Source organism: Mus caroli, chromosome 17 (genome assembly GCF_900094665.2).
Source record: "Mus caroli chromosome 17, CAROLI_EIJ_v1.1, whole genome shotgun sequence".
Lineage (NCBI taxonomy): Eukaryota > Metazoa > Chordata > Mammalia > Rodentia > Muridae > Mus > Mus caroli.
In genome coordinates this window covers 25,213,053-25,232,047 of record NC_034586.1, presented here as the reverse complement: position 1 = coordinate 25,232,047, position 18,995 = coordinate 25,213,053, and the positions used below count along the sequence as shown (strand labels likewise).

Sequence of the window (18,995 nt, the reverse complement as noted above, 5' to 3'; positions counted from 1 at the left end):
CTCTCTCTCTCTCTCTCTCTCTCTCTCTCTCTCTCTCTCTCTCTCTCTCTTCTTATTTTTTCTGGTCCTGCTCCCGCTCGCTCCGGCCATATTTATTTCATATATGTGGGTACGCTGTCACTGCCTTCAGACACAGCAGAAGACAGCATCAGATGCCAATTACAGATGGTTGTGAGCCACCATGTGATTGCTGGGAATTGAGCTCAGGACCTCTGGAAGAGTAGTCAGTGCTCTTAATTACTGAGCCATCTCTTTACCCCTGAGCCTCCAGGTTTTGGCTTCCCGCTGGGCTGGCTCAACCACACTCTGGAGGTCTGGCTCAGTTCAGGGTCTTTCTATCCCACACAGTTCTTTGGGCTCATCAACAAAGGACCCCCTGTCTGCTTCAGAAGGCTCTCCTGATCTGATATCTGTGGCCAGCTGGCACATCTCCAGATCTTGTCAGAATGAGATGTTTGACTGCCACCTGCTGGCCAGTTTTCACTGCAAATCTGCAATCTATGACATACCACAGTTGGCTACTGATGGCACCTCTGGGATAAGGCATCCTTGTGCAGGGTACAACCTGTTGGGTTCTATGTGAGGTTCCTGGATGGCACGCCTCTGTAACGTCTCCTTCTTTTTAGGCTGGGAAACACAAGGACCAACTCAGACCAGGTCATACATAGGCCATAGGTCGGTATAACAGCTAAGGTGGTTCAAGCCCCTCTGTCCCTCAAGCCTGACTCAAAAAGTGGTTTCCATTTGTTGTAGACAGCTCTTCACTCACCATGTCCAGCAATGTCCAGCAGAGGGTGCTATGGGGCTGCTATCAAGTGAGACAGACTTGCCAAATGGTGGCAGCCAAGAGCAGGCACACAGGGAATTAGTGGCCTTCTCACATGGTCGCAGCTAGCGTTAACCTCACTATGTAGCCAAGGATGGTCTGGAACTCCTGACCCTCCTGCCACCACTTGCCAAGGGCTGAGATTACAGATGGGTGCCACCACACCTGGGCTACTGGGTACTGGGGATCTGATCCAGGCTCAGTGAATGCTAAGCAAACCTTTTACCAAAGGAGCTACATAACAAACCCTGGTTTATTTTGTCTTTTGTTTTGTTTTTGTTTGAGTTTGTATGTATGTATGGTGTGTGTGTGTGTGTGTGTGGGTGTGTGTGGGTGTGTGTGGGTGTGTTGTTTTTGAGATGGTCTCTCTGTGTATTCCAGGCCAGCTCGGAATTCACTACAATCCAGACTGTCCTGAATTTGCAGTAATCCTCCTGCCTCAGCCTCTTAAGTGCTGGGATTGCAGGCTGTGAATCTCCTTTGGGTTCTGTATCTTGTGTCTTTCATCCTCATCCTCCTCCTGTGACAGAGTTGCACTCTGTGGCCCTGGCTAGCCTGTAACTTGCTATATAGACCAGTCTAGCCTGAAACTCAGTGTGTAGACCAGTCTAGATTCAAGCTCACAGAGGTCTGCCTGCCTCTGCCTCCTAAGTACGGAAATTAAACTCGTGCACTGTCACATCCAGCCTTGGTTGGCTGATCTCTGCTATGGGCTGAGTCTGTTCCTCCAATGTCTTCTTCTCACCCCTAACCAGGTCACCCTCCTCCCTCAGACTTGCTCACTAAGGGCCTCTCTCTACCTCCTCCCTCAGACTTGCTCATAAGGGCCCCTCTCAGACACACCTGCCTACTCTCTGGCCTCTGGGACTCTCTGGCCATCTCAGGATGGAGGCTAGAAGCCTCAGGTAGGGGCTGCACACGTGAAAGACTCCAGCTAACTCATGTGAGACACTATGAACCCTCAGATGGTGTTCCCACTCTGGAGATCTTCACGGGGTGCAGACTGGGGTTAGATCCTGGGCTTCAGCCATCGTCCCTCTGAGCTTTTGCCTCTGGCTTGGGTATTCTTGCCAGGGCATGCCACCTGGCTTCCAGGGTTCTCAGGGCTGGGATTGATTACAGATGTGCCCCACTCCCACCCAGTTTGTGCAGGGCTGACGATGGAATCCAGGAGTGCATGCAAGCTAGGCAAGCACATTAGCAACTGAGTGGCATCCACAGCCCTACAACTGTCCTTGAAAAGCAAAAAGATGGGGCTGGTGAGATGGCTCAGTGGGTAAGAGCACCCGACTGCTCTTCCAAAGGTCCGGAGTTCAAATCCCAGCAACCACATGGTGGCTCACAACCATCCGTAACAAGATCTGACTCCCTCTTCTATGGAATGTCTGAAGACAACTACAGTGTACTTACATATAATAAATAAATAAATCAAAAAAAAAGAAAAAGAAAAGCAAAAAGATGCTTAATCCAGGGATGACAACACCCGACATCATAGGGATGTGGGAGACCGCAGGGCTGGACCCACTCATTTGAGCTCCACTCTAGCTGAAGATACATCCTGCCAGGGGCTGGGCCAACCTTGCTCTCCAGTCCTGTTCACATATGAGCATGTGGGCAGGAGTATCAGACAGCGTCCCTTTGGGTCGTCTAGAAATGCAGAACCCCAGGGATGGGTTAAGGGCTCGCTGGACAGAGTGTTTGCTAACCATCTCAGGCAGTGGGTCTATCCCCAGCAACATTGTAGAGGAGCCCTTCACGGAAGAGCACACTGGGCTCTCAACTCCTCAACTCCCCCTCTCCCACCCGCTCACCCCCACCCCCGGCTGCTAGGCCCACCTGGACCTGCTCAGAACACTGGCCACACATTATCACAGTGGTGCAGACAGCAAAGGAAATACTGTGATGCTGTCAGAGGAGTGAACCGCACCCAGTCCCCCAAGGAAGCCATATAGTCCTTACAAGGACCTGCTCTGCCCACTGCTGTCACCCACCCTGAGGCCCCCTTGCGGGACAGCTCACCTTCATGCCGGCCACATCGATGCGGGTCCGCACCTGGAACTGGGCACCCACTTGGAGGACTCGGGGTACACAATACAGAAGCATGTTGTTGAACTGGAAGGACATGAGGTGGTATGGGCAGCCGCTCTGGGTCCTTCCTGTGACCTACCCACCACCCCTCCCCCACGCTTCTGGTTACATTCTAGGCTGGTGATCTGGGTTGGGGGTGAGGATGTGACTGTCTAGCACACTCCCCCCACCCCCCACCCCACCCCCACACACTGCACTGAAGGGGCTCTAAAGGTCCCTCTGCTGTGAGCAGTGGGGGAACAAAGCAGTCGGAGGAGCCTATGGGCTGACAGGAGGACTACACCTCAAGATAGCAACTCTGTAGCTAAATTCCACCCCCACAGTTACCTGGCAACATCCAGGTATGCTCCTCCCCACAGTTACCTGGCAACATCCAGGTATGCTCCTCCCCACAGTTACCTGGCAACATCCAGGTATGCTCCGCCCCACAGTTACCTGGCAACAGCCAGGCAGGCCTGGCCCACTATACTCTTACTCGAGCTTCCCTCTTGCTTCTCTCTTGCCCCCTTGGGCTCTTCCCTTCCCTATCCTTCCCCACCCCCACCCCCACCCCATGGCCATGGCCGGCCTCTACTTTTCTACTCTCCCTCTCTCTTCCTTTCTCTGCCTCTATTACTCTCTTAACTCCCCTGCCCAAGCCCTGAATAAACTCTATTCTATACTATACAGTTGTCTGGCTGGTCCCTCAGTGGGAAGGGATGCCTTGGCATGGACCCGCCGAGGCACCACCTTCCTCGACACCTCTCCATACCCCCATAGAACATATTCTTATCTCTCTATCTTTTTATAATCACAATAGCCTGATTTCAGAAGATTCTGCTTTCCCAGGGTCAGCCCAGCAGATCTTCTGGGCAGCTAACTTAATTCCCTCCTGCTTCGCTGTCTTTTAGAGTACACACAGACAGCACAGGCTTTAACGCCAACCTGAGCCCCGACTCTGATTTCTGTTTCCCCGGGGCACACAAAGCTGGCCACTCCACCACCTAGCAGCCCCTACCAAAACCAGGTAGCGCTCCATTGGGTCGCTGCGGCGGAAAGAGATCTTGAGAACAGGGCCCTCTCGGAGCAGGGTGTTGGAGGGGTCCACGATGTCATCCTCCAGGCCCAGGCGCTGGTACACATCCCACAGGCCCTGCAGTCGCTCCTGGAGATGGGGCACACCTTCAGCCTAGGCTGGGCAGGGGCCCAGCTTCTTGATAATGTGCCTAAGGGGATGGGATGAGGGAGCCAAAGGCCAGGAGGTAGATGGGTGGGGCAGGTACCCTGGGCAGGATCAGTGGATACAAGGACCAAGAGACAGAGTGTGTCCGGGAATGCCCCAGGCCCATTCTCAGGACAGGACGCTCACCATCTCTGCAATGGCTGCATTGGAGTGTTGTGCAGCTGAGAAGATCATGTCCAGTGCTCCTAGAAAGAGAGCAGAGCCCCAGTCATTCCTGGAGACCTGCAGTCTGGGGCTCAGGCTCCACAATAGGACCTGGGGGCGGGGGGACCTGCTATAACTCCCACTGGGCACATCCCTGCCTGTGCAGTCCAGCATAGTGAGTGTCTAGAAGGTGGAAGCCACCCAGGATAGGGACACTGAGGCCACTGGGAAACTGTGTGATTAGATTTATGACTTCAGCGATTCTCTTTATTCCCAGAGCAGAGCCAGATCCAGAGGGTATGCTCTACAGGTGTAGGTTCAAATCCCAGCTCTGCTTTTCTCTGGACTGTGTGACCATGAGCAAATCACTTAACCTTTCTGGGCTTTGCTCTCCTGTCTCATCTGTGGCTGTGGTGTGGATACCATGGATAAAGGGCCAACGATTGATCATCATCATCAATCAATCAATCTTCAATCAGGTCATCAGAACCATTTTAGTAGGTCCTCAGGTCAACCCTCCCCGGCTCCCTGGGCCCCAGGGTGTCCTCACTCTGGGCATCTTCGAGGTCTGGGGCCTGGGCTGGCAGCTTCTGCACATATTCCTTGAGCAGCAGTTCATACCGTGGGATTCTTTGCACAGGCTCCAACATGTGGTGCTGCAGGGTCAGGCTGCCCGAGGCCTCGCTGCACTTGGGGAGCAGGGAGCAAGGGGCGGAAGCGTGAGCGCAGAGAAAATGGGGTGCCAGGCTTGAGGATGTCCAAACCGCTTGGGGGGGAATGAGGCAGGTTCCCAGGTGGCCGTGCAGGCTCCTCCCCCATGCCCCTCACCTGGATGCGGGTGACCACCTCCTGGAAGGGCTGAGACTTGTCCATCCACGTGGCCAGCAGTTCCGCGGCCCGCTCGAAGTTCTTCACGTACTCGCTGTACATTTTCAGAAACGGGGCCAGCTTCTGGATCACATCCCCAATGCGGGGTGTGGCTGTCCTAAGTGGGGATGGGATGCAGTCAGCCTAGCCACCTCCCGTCTCAGCTTCTGAGCCACACCCTCCGTGCTCCCCAGCTCCCAACAGCCCTTCCAGTACCCTTGGGGCAGATGTAAGAGAGCAGTGCCCTGAGAATCTGCCTCCTCTTTAGACTCTGAGTCCCTGGTCCCTGGCTAGCTAGCCTCCCTGTGAGGCCTATGAAGGCCTGGCTGGCCAGACTGCAGAAGGCATTGTGTGTAGCTGATGGTATGGGTTGCACGAAAGTTCTGCCCAGGACGGCTGCCTGTTTTCGCTCTCATTATTGTACCCATGTGTCCTTGTGGAAGCTTCTTTGAGTCTTGGTTTTCTCCTCAGAAAAGATGGGTATGGTGTTGGGTGATCTTACAGGCCGGTGCCCCTGGCCCCCCTGCTTCTTCTTCTTCTTCTTCTTCTTCTTCTTCTTCTTCTTCTTCTTCTTCTTCTTCTTCTTCTTCTTCTTCTTCTTCTTCTTCTTCTTCTTAAAGGTTTATTTATTATTGTATCTAAATACACTGTAGCTGTCTTCAGGCGCACCAGAAGAGGGCGTCAGATCTCATTTCAGATGGTTGTGAGCCACCATGTGGTTGCTGGGAATTGAACTCAGGACCTTTGGAAGGGTAGTCAGTGCTCTTAACCACTAAGCCATCTCTCCACCCCCCACCTTGCTTCTTTATGTTTGAAACAGGCCTGTTTGTAACCCTGACAGACTGTTCCAGGTCTATGTAGACCAGACTGGTCTCCACCTCACTCTATCTCTCAGTTTTAAAGTTTATTTTATTTATTACCATTATGTATGAGTGTGCATGTGTGTGTACACTCCTGTGTGTGTGTGTGTGTGTGTGTGTGTGTATGTGTGTGTGTGTTGGGGATGCTTGTAGTATAGCATACACGTAGAGGTCAGAGGACAGTTTTGGGAGCTGGTTCTCCTCTTTCACTGTGAGTCCCAGCAATTAAAGCCGGGTCTGTGGGCTTGTTCAACAGCACTTTACTGATTGAGTTGTCTCCCCAGCCCTCCATCCCGTCTCTCTTTAGATTTATTTGTGTATCAATGTTTTGCCTGCACATATGTATGTATGTATGTGCTCATGTGCATGCCTGGTGTCTACCGAGGCCACAAAAGGCTATTGGAGCTACACTGGTTGGGAGCCAACATGTGGGTGCTGGGATCAGGGCTTCTCATGTAACAGTGATGTGGACATCACACCGCTGGCTAGGAAACCAGCCTCTTAACAGATGCCAAGATCAAGGCCAGGGACCCAGTCAGTACCATGACTCCCCTGACCTCTTAAGTCACAGGGCTTAGGATGGCCCCATCTTCCTCAGCTGTGTGAGGAGACAGCCACGGTCAGAATTAAACTCAAGCACACAGGCCTCCCAGGCACCCTCACCCTGGGTCCGTGACTTGGGACCTCACCAGTCATCCACGCGCCGCTGCAGCTCGGGAAGGAAGAACTGGGCGTGGAAACGATAGATGGAGGAGATGTTGGAGAAAATGAGCTTCACCACGTCCTCAGGGAAGGCCTTGCTGTGGCCTGCCTCCCTCAGCAGCTCCTGGAAGAACACCTGCACAGGAAACCGGCACCTGCTCACGCCCTACTCAAAGAGGAAGTCACCACCCGCTAGCCAGCCCTGCAGCCCCAGGGGGACAGCCCAACCCCAGCAGTTAGGCCTGCATCCTTGCCACACAGCTGAGAGAGATGGCCAGGGAAGACTGGATTCAGGCCACCTTACAGATGGGAAACAAGCCAGGACTCCCTAGGGCTTGGCCAAGGGAATGGGGAACAGCCCCATCTGTGTCTTCCTAGGCCTTGGGTGTTCCTTGGCTGAAGTAAAGGGCATCTAGTGAGGGCAATTAAACAAGGCTGCCATGTATGAGGCTGGCCAGGACTGAAGACAATGCATGAGGTGCTAAAGGGCTCAGTTCTGATACTGCCCCAAAGCCATCCAACGATGTCAGTGGGTTGAGCTAATGCCAAGTCCTGGGCTGGTGTCGGTACTTGTGATATGATAGGTGTTGAGGGGTCCCCACTGGCCTGGTCAAGCAGGTGCAGGCGAGCCACATAGGCCTGCTCCGTCTCCAGAAGCTCCCGCACGACCCTCTTCTCCTCAGGTTCCTACAGGGGTAGAAGAGAAGGGTGGACAACTTGGCTTGCCACTCATCAGAAGACAACGTTGTTCTGTCTAATGAGCAAACCCTCTGGCATTCCCGTCTTCCTGGTATACCAGGTCTGGCACTGGACCAGCTTTCATAGTACAGCCTAGAGACATGCCCTGCTCCAGGGCTGAGTCTTCAGGTTAAACGGTCTCCATCTGGGCTTTCATGGGAACAGAGAGTCAAGGGGCTACTGTGAAAGACACCTGGCTGCCTGGCGGGGAGCCTCCTCTAGAAGGCCACACACACAAAGGGGAAGACACATAGACAAGGGTCTAGCATCCCAGCTGAGCCATCCTCTGGCTCCTCGGAGCTTGGGGGAGCATCAGGGTTACATGAGATCATAAGGATAGGCTGGTGAGATGGCTCAGGGGGTAAGAGCACTGACTACTCTTCCGAAGGTCCTGAGTTCAAATCCCAGGAACCACATGGTGGCTTACAACCATCTGTAATGAGATCTGATGCCCTCTTCTGGTGTGTCTGAAGACAGCTACAGTGTACTTATGTATAATAATAAATAAATCTTCGGGCCAGAATGAGCAGGGACTGAGCAAGCATGGTTGACGGGAGTGAGCAGGCTTCCTAAAATTTATTTCCCAACAACTACATAAAGGCTCACAACCATCTGTACAGCTACAGTGTACTCACATACATAAAATAAATTTTTAAAAAATCTTAAAAAATGGGGCCACAAATCAATGTGGTTGGTGACCTTTTAAGGAGAGTTAGAGCGACCCTGTGACCCCAGCTCTGGGGATACAGAAGTAGAGAGTTTAAGGCCCATCTGGGCTACACTGTAGGATCCTGCCTTGAATAGGAGGAAGAAAAGGGAGAGGAGAGAGAAAGAGGAAGAGAGATGGAAGGTCAAGAGGTCCTTCTACCCATTCCCCGGTCAGAGTCCCTCACCTGTGTCTCTGGCCCCGGGCTGACCCCAGGCTGGCAGGATTTCCTCCAAGCCCCACTCGATAGCTTGTTCTTGAGGGAACTCAGATATCTCCTGCTCACTGGCCGGAATTCAGACTTCAAGGCCTCCTTGACAGGGGGTGCCTCCCAAGGCTCTGGGGACAGGGACAGCTGGTGTTCAGGGCTATGGGGCTGGTCCTCAAGGCTATGGGATCCAGGTGCTGCTCCCGGAGTCCTGCTGAGAACAGACCACACTTGAGGGTCTCCTCAGGGTAACCTGTGTGAGCCACTGGTGTTCATGGGTTCCCAAGTGCCTGGCACAGTGTAGGAACCTGTCAAAGCTTATGAATCTTCCTCAGCCTCCTTCCTTCTCCCTTTTTTTTGAGCCAGAGACTCAAGTACCACAGGCTAGCCTTGACCCCTTTATAGTGGAAGATGACCTTGGACTTCTGGTGCTAGGATCACATGCATGAACCTATGTCTGGCTTACATGGTGTAGTAGGGGTGGGGGCCAGGGTTTTGTGCACGATAAGCAAGCCCTCTACCAACAGAGCCATGTCCCAGGTGCCACCAGCATCCTTCTGAGTGTCCTCTGGGAGGGAACTCCATCAGTCCCTAAATGAGTCATTATGGCCTATTTTATTCTCTGGGGAACTACATACTTCCCTGTTTCAAATGCAAACACATCTAGAGAGAACCCCTCCTTTGGCACACAGTTCTTTCAGGGGCTCCCTCAGGATCACCCCACCTCTGTTCTTCCCCCTTGCTTTCATCTCTGTATCTCTCCTGATACATCAAGGGAAGGTGGGTGTCATAGAGTAATTCAGAGCAGGGACTCAGATGCTGAAGCTGGGCCTTTTCAGGGATGCCTATGGCCTTCACACAATTACCAGGGGACAAAGCCATCCTGCAGAGCAGGGCCCCTGTTCCCCAGGTTCAGCCCTCACAGGGCAGTTTTACTATGCTGTGTTTACCAGTCCTGTAGGCTAGAGAAACCCACACTGCCAGAGCCAGGCATGTGCAGGGAAATAGCCAGGGTGACAGCGCTGGGTAGGCATCCCCTCGAGAAAGACAGACAGGGAAACGGAGGCCAGACAGGTACCGAGCCTCCAAACCCGATGAGAAAGAATGTCCCTGTGTCCATGCTGCAGATGTGGAGACTGAGGCAGAAAGGATGGGAACCTGAAAGTGGGGCAGGTAGGGGCAGCTGACATCCAAACCTCCATGCTAAGCTGTCTTTCCTCTGATGTCAAGGACAGAGAGACCCAGAGAGCTGAGGCGATTGCCCTGGTCATGGGGCCTGCTGTAGGCTGAAGGAACGTGGGGGCCCATTCCAGACATAGAAAATGGAGTTCCTTGGCCTCAGGGCCTGCAGCCAGGAAGAGGGGGTTGGGTGAGAGGGTGCTGAGTCTCAGGTTTTTCTCCTGTACATTTGGTTTCAGCTTCTGCATTTCTAAGCACTCAGGCCTGTGCCTGTTTCCTCTCTAGCCCTCAGTTTCAGATCAGCTAGGCGCCAAGGGCTCCACAGAGAGAAGCCTGCATGGTCCCCTCGCTCAGAGCCTGACTCTCACACTCCTGACCACGCTTCTAGTGACCCACTCCTCTGTATGGCTACTCTACCTGCAAGGTGCAGCCAGACACCACTCAGTAGCCCAAGGGCTGGCACCTACATGAGCCTATGCCCCCTCCAGCACTCTGAGTGTGGTGGGCCAAGAGGGTGGTGGGAATGAGCTGTCCCAGGTGCTGAACAGGATGCACTCAGCCAAGCTGCTGGAGAGGCAGAGTCAGGCTGCTCACCCAGGAATTGAAACTTCTGCAGGGGTGAATGTGGGCTTCCACGTGGAGGCCCCAGGCACCTCCTGTGCATGGCCTGCAGGCCCACAACACAGCGTGGAGGCCTTCCCAGGGCATCTAAAGCCTGTGGCCTGGTGTCTCAGAAGGACGGAACTTTGTATCACAAGTAGAAATCTACCCCTGCATCCTCCACAGAACCCTAGGCACTAAGCTTTGTTTTTGTGGCTCCCGAGGGCTGGGGACTCTGGTGGCAGACTCCTTCTCTTCATGTAAGAGTGCTGCTTTACCCAGCATCTAGCTGCTGAAGGCATGGGGACTCACTGTGGTGTACCCAGGTTCTGGAACCCTCTACAACAAACCAGGGCTCAGCCCCTCCCTCCACCTGACCCTCCTCCCCTCCTCTCTCAGGTCCCCACAGCTTCCCCCTAAGCCTCCTGAGGCCAACCTCTATCTGCTTCCAGAGGACAGTACCAAAGACACTCCCAAGCCACAGGCCTGCAAAGTGGCTTCATGTCTCACACTCACGACCCCTCCCACCCCTGGCTTTGTCTTTTCCCTTCAGATACAAGTGTCAGCACAGCCCCAAAACTCAAAGAAGCTAGTTCCTGTGTCCCCTCTTCTGTTCTCCCTATGATGGGAACCGAACAAGTCACACCCTAGGGCCATCAGAGTAAGCCCTGAGGTATGGAAAGGAACTTAGGAGAGAGGCCTGGTAGGCATGGCTCTGCTTTGTCCCAGTCAGCCACATTCCATCTGTGTCCAGCCCTCTTGTTCCCATTTGTGTCCTGGTGTGAGTGGGATGTGTGTGTGCATGGATTGGAGATCTCCCAATGCACACGGCTTGCTCACCCTGTCCAGCTTACTACCACAAGAGCAGTGGTTGCCTGTACTGCCAGGCACCCAGGATGGAGGGACTCAGGTGCTGCCCACCAGATCAGATAGAAGGGCTCGACCCCTCCCCCACCATCTGTACCTGTTGTTCTCAAACACAGCCACCAGGTTGCACACTGAGTCCTGCTTCTCACAGGCTTGCTCCATCCTGCTAGCCTGCAAGGTGGTCCTCAGTTACCACAGAAGCAGGGAGGGAGGCAATCAGCTGGTGCCCTCAGCACTCCCTGGCCAGCGGGTGAAGCAGGTCTACCACAGCCTGGAATCTGCCCATCTCTTTTGACTGCCCTGGGGCAGTTCCTATCTTCAGAGTGAAAAAAGAGGAAGTGGTCCCAGTAGTTTGGAAGAGAGGCCAGCACTCCTTGCTGTGGGAGGAGCCTGTGAAGTTCTGCCCGGCCCTCTTGGCATCTGACCTTTACCTCTCAGATCCTTCTACCCAGCCCTGTTAGAGAAGGCAGGGGCAAGAGTGGTCATAGGACATTTCTGGAGCCGGATCCTGGAATGAGCAGCTTCCTGGATATCCAATTCTCTGCATGGGGGGAAGGGGGGGGGCTCAGGGATGTTTTACTTAGTACCATTCTCAGCATCTTCCTTGTGTCTAGCGCTGTGCACTGCTAAAGGAAACAGCTTTTAAATTAAAATGGACCACAGGGCTGGGGATGTAGCTCAGCTGATAGAGAATGCTTGCCCAGCATGCGGGAAGCCCAGCCCAGGGCTTTATCCTCAGCACTGTAGAACTGGGTATCATGGTGCATGCCCATGGCACCCACTTGAGAGGTGAAGTGAGGAGTTGTAGAGTCCAAGTTCTTCCTTGACAACGCAATGAGTGTAAGACCAGCCTCGGCTACGTAAGACATGGGGTCGGACAGGGTGGGCTTTGAGATGGTTCAGGGGTAAGAGTACCTGTAGTCAAGTCTGGCAGCTTGAGTCTAACCCTGGAGCCCCACATGGTGGAAGAAAAAAAAATAGACTTTTTCTTTCTTTTTATTTACTTTTATTTTTTATGTGTATGAGTGTTTGGCTTGTGTGAATCTGGCCACATTCATGCCTGGCGCCCACAATGGTCAGAAGAGGGAGTTGTGGGAACGGAACCTAGGTCCTTTCTAAGTTCTCTTAACCTCTGAACCAACTCTCCACCCAAAAGCAGACTCTTTCAGGTTGCCTCTGGGCTCCAACCCACACACATTGTATCTCTTGTACTCCTCCCCTTAAAAAAAAAATGTTAAAAAAAAAATCACAAGCTAGACTGGTGGTGGCACACACCTTTAGTCCCTGCACTCGGGAGGCAGAGGCAGGCAGATCTCTGAGGCAGGCAGATCTCTGAGTTTGATGCCCACTTGGTCTACAGAGTAACTTTTTTTTTGTTTTTTGTTTTTTCAAGACAGGATTTCTCTGTATAGCCCTGGCTGTCCTGGAACTCACTTTGTAGACCAGGCTGGCCTCGAACTCAGAAATTCACCTGCCTCTGCCTCCCAAATGCTGGGATTAAAGGCATGCGCCACCACGCCCAGCTCCAGAGTAACTTTTAAGACAGCTGGGGCTACACAGAGAAACCCTGTCTGGAAAAAAAAAAAAGTAAGCAAACAAACAAAACAAAAAACCCCACAGACTGTGAGGATATGCAGGAAGGGGTCCTGTGGTCCCCAACACCTCTTTGGATGCTTTTGTCTTAATGATGTTGATATTTCTCTAGTGGCCCGGGTTGGAGAACCCCCATGGGTTAGAGCTAACAAGTCTCCTCTCATTCACTCCCATAGCTGTGTTACACAGTGTGCTCCCGTATCAGAAATGGAGGCTAATGGAGGTCAAGACACCTGACTGAAGTCACCCAGGAAGAACAGGGGAAGAATTGCCATTTCTGAAGCCCAGGTAAGTGTCCTATGACTCCAGCAAAGACCCAGGGAACCTGGAGGGTGGTCTCCATGCGCTCCATCCTCAGGGTCCCCTGATCATAGCACCCAAGGGAAATCTGCCTCTTGGTCACTCGGTGTTTCTAGAACACGTGACCAGCACCTCTGCTCTGCTCATTCAAGCTGGAAGGCCATTCATTCATTGCTCTCCCATGGATCCTGAGCCAGGACCCTCCACTGAAGCTAGTCTTTGTCCTAGGATCAAGTGTGAGCCATCCTGGAGCCCAAAGTGCCTGGCACAGTTTCTGCTGTGGCAGCTGTGAGCCTGGAGCCTCCTGCCCAGCAACCCTACACCCCTGAGCTTCCCCCAGCTGTTTGCCACCAGAGGCCACCCCAGTCCTGAGGACTAAGTCTCACTAATCCCAAATGCAGGGCCTCTTTTGCAGGGCCCAAATGCAGGGAGCAAGTGCTCTTAACTGCTGAGCCATCTCTCCAGCCCCACGATGCTAGTTTTATGCCATGCTGAGGATGCAGAGCTGGCCAAGCTCTCTACCAACTGAGCATCATCCTTAGATCCCCTTGCACTTTTTGTCATAAAAAAATGAAGAACATACACGAGAGTAGGCAGAATAGAATAATTCACCCCCATGAGCCTCTTAGTCCACACCAGAGTTCAGTCCCTACCTGTGTGTGGCTCTTTCGATTTCCCTTCTGTGTCCTGATTAAGCAAACCCCAAATGCCAAATGACATTATTTCTGTATGTATTTAAAAACCCAGGGGACTCTTAAGTATCAACACACGCTCATGTAAATGGACACATACCCACACAATTACTAAAGTAACACTGTTTTATTGACATGTATGTTTATACGTGTGTACCTACCTATAAAACAATGTTGCCACCGGGCGGTGGTGGCACTCCTTTAATCCCAGCACTTGGGAGGCAGAGGCAGGTGGATTGAGGCCAGCCTGGTCTACAAAGTGCGTTCCAAGACAGCCAGAGAGAGATACACAGAGAAACCCTGTCTTGAAAAACCAAAAAAGAAACCAAGCCAGGTGTGGTGGTGCACGCCTTTAATCCCAGCACTCNGGAGGCAGAGGCAGGCGGATTTCTGAGTTCGAGGCCAGCCTGGTCTACAAAGTGAGTTCCAGGACAGCCAGGGCTACACAGAGAAACCCTGTCTGGAAAAAAAAGAAACCAAAAAAAAACCAATGTTGCCACTATTGAATCTCAAGAGATGTTTGACAACAATCTCTCTGTGTAACTAAGTATCCAGTAAGAACAATGCCAATAACATTTAACAAAAAAATGTATGTGGGGGCAGGGCAGGATATTGAGGCCCAGCCTGACACCTTGAGTTCCATACCCAGAACCCACATGATAGAAGGAGAGAATTGATTCCTGAATGTTGTCTTCTGACCGCCACCTGCATACCATGGAATATGTACACATTCATACAATGTACACAGCCACATATATGTTTTTGTAAAAGGCATTTTTGCTGTTCCCCCAACATACTCCCTGCAGCTGATGGTCACTAAGGGAGAGAGTGTCACTTTCTTTAACAATGTAGCCAGTGACAAGCTGCCCATCTTCCAGTGAGCTCTCGCTCATGCTCACACAAGCAACGCTAATTAAGCTCAGTGGGTCACGTATATTCCTGTAATCCTAGTACTTGGGAGGTGAGGTGGGAGGATCAGGGGTTCAAGGTCATCCTTGGCTACATAGTGAGTTGAGGCCAGCCTGGGCTACATGAGAGCCTATCTCCAAAAACCAATAATAGAACACCCAGGTACAAGTCTGTTCCACGGCATTTTTGTCACAAATTGAAGAGTCTGGGTCACTTTAATCCTTAAGGGTACTTCCTCTGGGTACTCCTGGTCTTGGGAGACCCCTCTTTGTTAGGGTTCAGCCTCAGCCTCAGCAATGTGCGACAGGGCTTGGGCACAGATGTTCCCAGCCCTGTACCTCGTTGTCCCTCCCACCCCCGCCCCTCCCCCATCCCAGAAGCCTATGGTATAGAATGAACGGTCATCACTCCTTCAGTGCAGAAAGACTGTCTCGGGCCGTGAGCTTCCAGAGAAGGCATCTGCCTCCCCAGGGTGTGTACGATAGTCCCCTCTTCTGTCCTAATCCGGCTGTCAACCTCACACCGCACCTGCAAAACGACAGGCAAGCCAGGGAGGATGGTCGACATCTCCAGCCAGCTCTCTTTGGCTTCAGCTCCATTGTTATACCCTAAGGGCTCACCTCCTATTCTTTGGGAGGCCCTGGGGGGGGGGGCTGGGGGAGCCTGGTTGATCAATCACGTGTGGGCAGAGGACCACTTATGACCGTTGCCAGTGGGCAGGTGCACGCCCAGGCGACCAGTCCCTGGCTGTACTGGGAGGAAGAGGGGCGGGGAAAATCTCAGCCTAGCCAATAAGTCTGTCTGAAGCTCACCCTGCCCGCCCCTCCCCAAGACAGCCGTGCTCTTTCTACTTGTTTCTTTGCCAGAAGCCCCACCGTTTGCTCATGCTTTCCTGCGGAAGGGCTTGCAGATGGGTGTCCCCTCAGCAGGCCAAAAGGTCCCTCTACCCTTCCTGATGTCGCCTTTCCTAGGAACTGGCTGCTGAGAGGCCCGAGTGTGCCTGTCTTTTACAGTTAATCTGAGCAATGTCATCATTGGTTAGGCAGCTGTGTGAGGACAGTGACGGGGAAAGCCTTTGAGCCAGGACTGTGGCTTGGTGGAGGACCCACTCTAGTTTCTGCAAGGACACAGAGCCAGGATGACCGCAAAGTGCGTGGGCGGGCCTGACTTGACACCCGGAGCGCGTCAGCATCAGCGGGCCACAGAAAACAGCCTTTTAATCTTCCCTGCGTTAACTATCCAGTTTCAAAGCTGAGAGTTGGCTGGCAGGGGTGTGGCTGTTGCCAGGTCCTTAGGAAGGGCTCAAGGTCATAAGAGGTGGCGCCTGGGCTGGCTGAGGGCCAGGCCTGGGCCTGGGGAATCACGTAATGGGGCCAGCCTGACAGAGACAATATGGGGCCGCAGTATGCCTCCGAGCCTAGTAAAAGCGGGGAAGGAGGGTTGGTTTTCTGCGGAAGGAACGGGTCAGGAGAAGGCGGCGCCAGGATCCCAGGGGAGGGTCCAGGCAGTGCCTGAGAAAGTCCCTGAGCTCCACACAGGGCCAGCACTTGGGCCCTCCAGGCCTCTCTTGAGTTTCTCTATATTTCAAGGCCCTGACTGCTTTAGCCTTAACAGCTCAAGAAGAAATGGCTTGAAGAGGAGTGGCCAGGCTTCCAAGTGACAAAAGGGCCTCTTGTTCCTGCCTGTCCAGCTATTCTGACCATTGTTGCTCTCTCTCCCAGCTACCCACCCCCTTCCCAGGGTGCACCCCTCCACACTCTCTGCTTCATTCTCCCTTCCCACGCTGTGCATGTACACACACACTCACACACACACACACACCGCTGGGCTTCACAGACAATAATAGTAAGCAGAGAGCCTTCCCACAGCCTGGCCCTCTTGTCCTTTCCCTGTTACTAAGTGCCTGTGTGAGGGCCTTTAGGGAGAGCTGTTACATAAGCAAGCTCAAGAGACTCCAAAAGCCGTTTCTGGAGGAGATAGCTCAGGGGTACAGAGCTTGCCTCACTTGTAGGAGGCCCTGGGCTTTATCATCACTAGGGACTTGGCAAACTTACAAAAGGGCACACACCTGTGGATTCAGTCCTCATAAAATCCTGAGAGGGTGGACATGGCTCATTTTTCCCTGTCCCCAGAGGCTAGGACAGAGCCTGCCAACCAGCAGCAGAGGCACCACAGATCTCTCCCAGAAAAAGGACCCAGGGTTTGTTTTCTTCCACTTCCTACCTCCAACCTAGGGTTGGGGTGGGCAGTCACAGAAACACACAGGTGACTTTTTAACCAAAAAGCCAAAGTCGGCATCCATCCCCTGACCCTCAGGTCATTCACCAGGTTCGAGTATTTCACGGCTGAGTCCTGCAGCAGAATCACAAAGGGCTCAGTCAACTCTCTGAATGGAAGGCTGAACTTAGCCATTTATCTTCGGTGATTTGGTCTATGAGACAGGGTCTCCTAGCCTTTGTCTCAAACTCACTGAACACCTAAAGATGATCTTGAACTTCTAATCATCCGGTCTCCACCTGACAAGTGCCGGGATTGCAGGTGTGCATCAGCGCACCTGACCTCTGTGCTTCTGGGGGTATTGGCTTTGTGTATGTTAGGCAAGCCCTTGATGTACAGCTCTGCATCCCCAGGCTCCTTGTTTTTGAGACCGAGCCTCACTCTGTAGCCGAGGCTAGCCAACAGTCCACAATATAACCTAAATTGATCTAGAACTCACATGGATTTTTCTCCTCTGCCTCTGCCTCCTGAGAGCTGGGGTTGTAAACAGGAGCCACCACATCACACCTGGCAAATAAAAAGTTGTTTATAGATAGTCTCACTATGTCTCTCTGGATGCCTATAACATTCTATGTAGACCAGGTTGGCCTTGAACCCTGCTTCCACTTCTCAAGTGCAGAGTTAAAGGCACATGCCTGTGCCCTATGCCTGACCCAAAGCTCCGTTTTCTTTTACTTTCTTTTTTTCTTCCTTCCTTCCTTCCTTCCTTTCTTTCTTTCTTTTTTTTTTTTTTTTTGAGACTGGGTCTCTCTGTGTACCCCTGGCTGTCTTGGAACTTGCTATGTAGTCAGTCTTGCCTCCAACTCAAGAAATCTCCCTGGTTTTGCCTTCCCAGTGCCACAGGTTTGAAAATGTGTAGCCCAGGCTAGCCCAAACTCCTGATTCTCCTGCCTCTGCCTCTGTCAGTAAATCCTACCGGTGTGCACCTCTACAACTGGCCCAAAGCTCCTTTAAAAAAAATATGTCGGGCGTGGTGGTGCACGCCTTTAATCCCAGCACTTAGGAGGCAGAGACAGGTGGATTTCTGAGTTCAAGGCCAGCCTGGTCTACAGAGTGAGTTCCAGGACAGCCAGGGGCTACACAGAGAAACCTTGTCTTGAAAAAACAAAACAAAAAAATATGTCTATTGTCCTATATTTATTTGGTAGGTAGTACTAGGTTTCATGAAGAAAATTTCGTACAAATGTACACTTTTGCCTATGTTCGTTTGCACACGGGCATCTTCCTTTTCAGTTCCCATCCGCTAACTTCTGCATTTCCTAGGCAGCGTTGCTTCGGCTTCTCTGCTAGAGACATGACTTTATGTGTCTGTATAAAACCTGGGCCTACACATGAAAGAAAACAGGACATATCTGTCTGACTTAATCCACTTAATATGACAATCTTTGCCTCATTTTTCGTCTAAATGACATATTGTTTTATCCCTTTGCATAACTGAATAAAATTCCATTTTTTGGGTTTTTTTTTTGTTTTTGTTTTTTTTGTAATTTTATGTGTCTGAGTGTTTTGTCTTCTTGCCTGCCTGCACAGGTGCACCCACTGCCCTCAGGGTTTGGAAGAGGTCTTCAGACTCTCCCTGGAATAGGAGTTCAGATGGTTGTAAGCCACCATGCGGGTGCTGGGAACCAAACTTGGGTCTTCGATAGGAGCAGCAAGTGCTGTTAATCATGAGTCATTCTGCAATCTCATCCTTTTTTTTTGAATATTTATTTATTTTACATATATGAGTGCACCATTGCTCTCTTCAGACACACCAGAAGAGGGCATCAGATCCCATTACAGATGGTTGTGAGCCACCATGTGGTTGCTGGGAATTGAACTCAGGACCTCTAGAAGAGCAGCCAGTGCTTTTAACCACTGAGCCTTCTTTCTAGCCCCCCACCCTTTTTTTTAAGTGTTTTGTATAACTTTGCCCAGCCAGAAATCTGCTATGTGGCTGGGCTAACCTTGAATTCCCCATTCTCTCTTGCCTTCAACTCCCTAGTATTGGCTACTCATACCTGGACATTTGTTTGTTTGTTTGTTTGTTTGTTTGTTTTTGAGATGGTGTCTCAGTCCTATGGCTGTGAAGAGACTCTATGACCAAGGCAACTCTTATAAAGGAAAGCATCTCACTGGGGCCTTGCTTACCGATTCAGAGTGTTAGTCCATTATCATCATCTTTCAGCCGGCAGGGAGGCTGCTGCTGGAGAAGTAGCTGAGAGCTTTACATTCTGA

The 18,995-nt window shown here is 52.0% G+C and overlaps 1 protein-coding gene across 3 annotated transcripts in view; it reads right to left on the bottom strand.

The window, feature by feature from the left end:
• Window positions 1-11,348, bottom strand: part of Fgd2 (FYVE, RhoGEF and PH domain containing 2) — a 19,410-nt gene extending 8,062 nt beyond the window's left edge. The window contains exons 1-9 of one of the 3 annotated variants that reach the window (XM_021149210.2): window positions 11,105-11,348; window positions 8,341-8,575; window positions 7,316-7,396; window positions 6,697-6,845; window positions 5,109-5,265; window positions 4,831-4,969; window positions 4,263-4,321; window positions 3,912-4,058; window positions 2,846-2,938 (exon numbers count right to left, since the gene is read on the bottom strand). In XM_021149210.2, coding sequence (XP_021004869.1) covers window positions 2,846-2,938; window positions 3,912-4,058; window positions 4,263-4,321; window positions 4,831-4,969; window positions 5,109-5,265; window positions 6,697-6,845; window positions 7,316-7,396; window positions 8,341-8,575; window positions 11,105-11,169 — 1,125 coding nt within the window. In that variant the 5' untranslated portion in view covers window positions 11,170-11,348. Of the gene's footprint in view, window positions 1-2,845; window positions 2,939-3,911; window positions 4,059-4,262; window positions 4,322-4,830; window positions 4,970-5,108; window positions 5,266-6,696; window positions 6,846-7,311; window positions 7,397-8,340; window positions 8,576-11,104 lie in introns of all 3 variants that reach the window. The other 2 variants (XM_021149211.2, XM_029470858.1) reach the window with 2 other exon arrangements.
• Window positions 11,349-18,995: the final 7,647 nt, after the last annotated feature.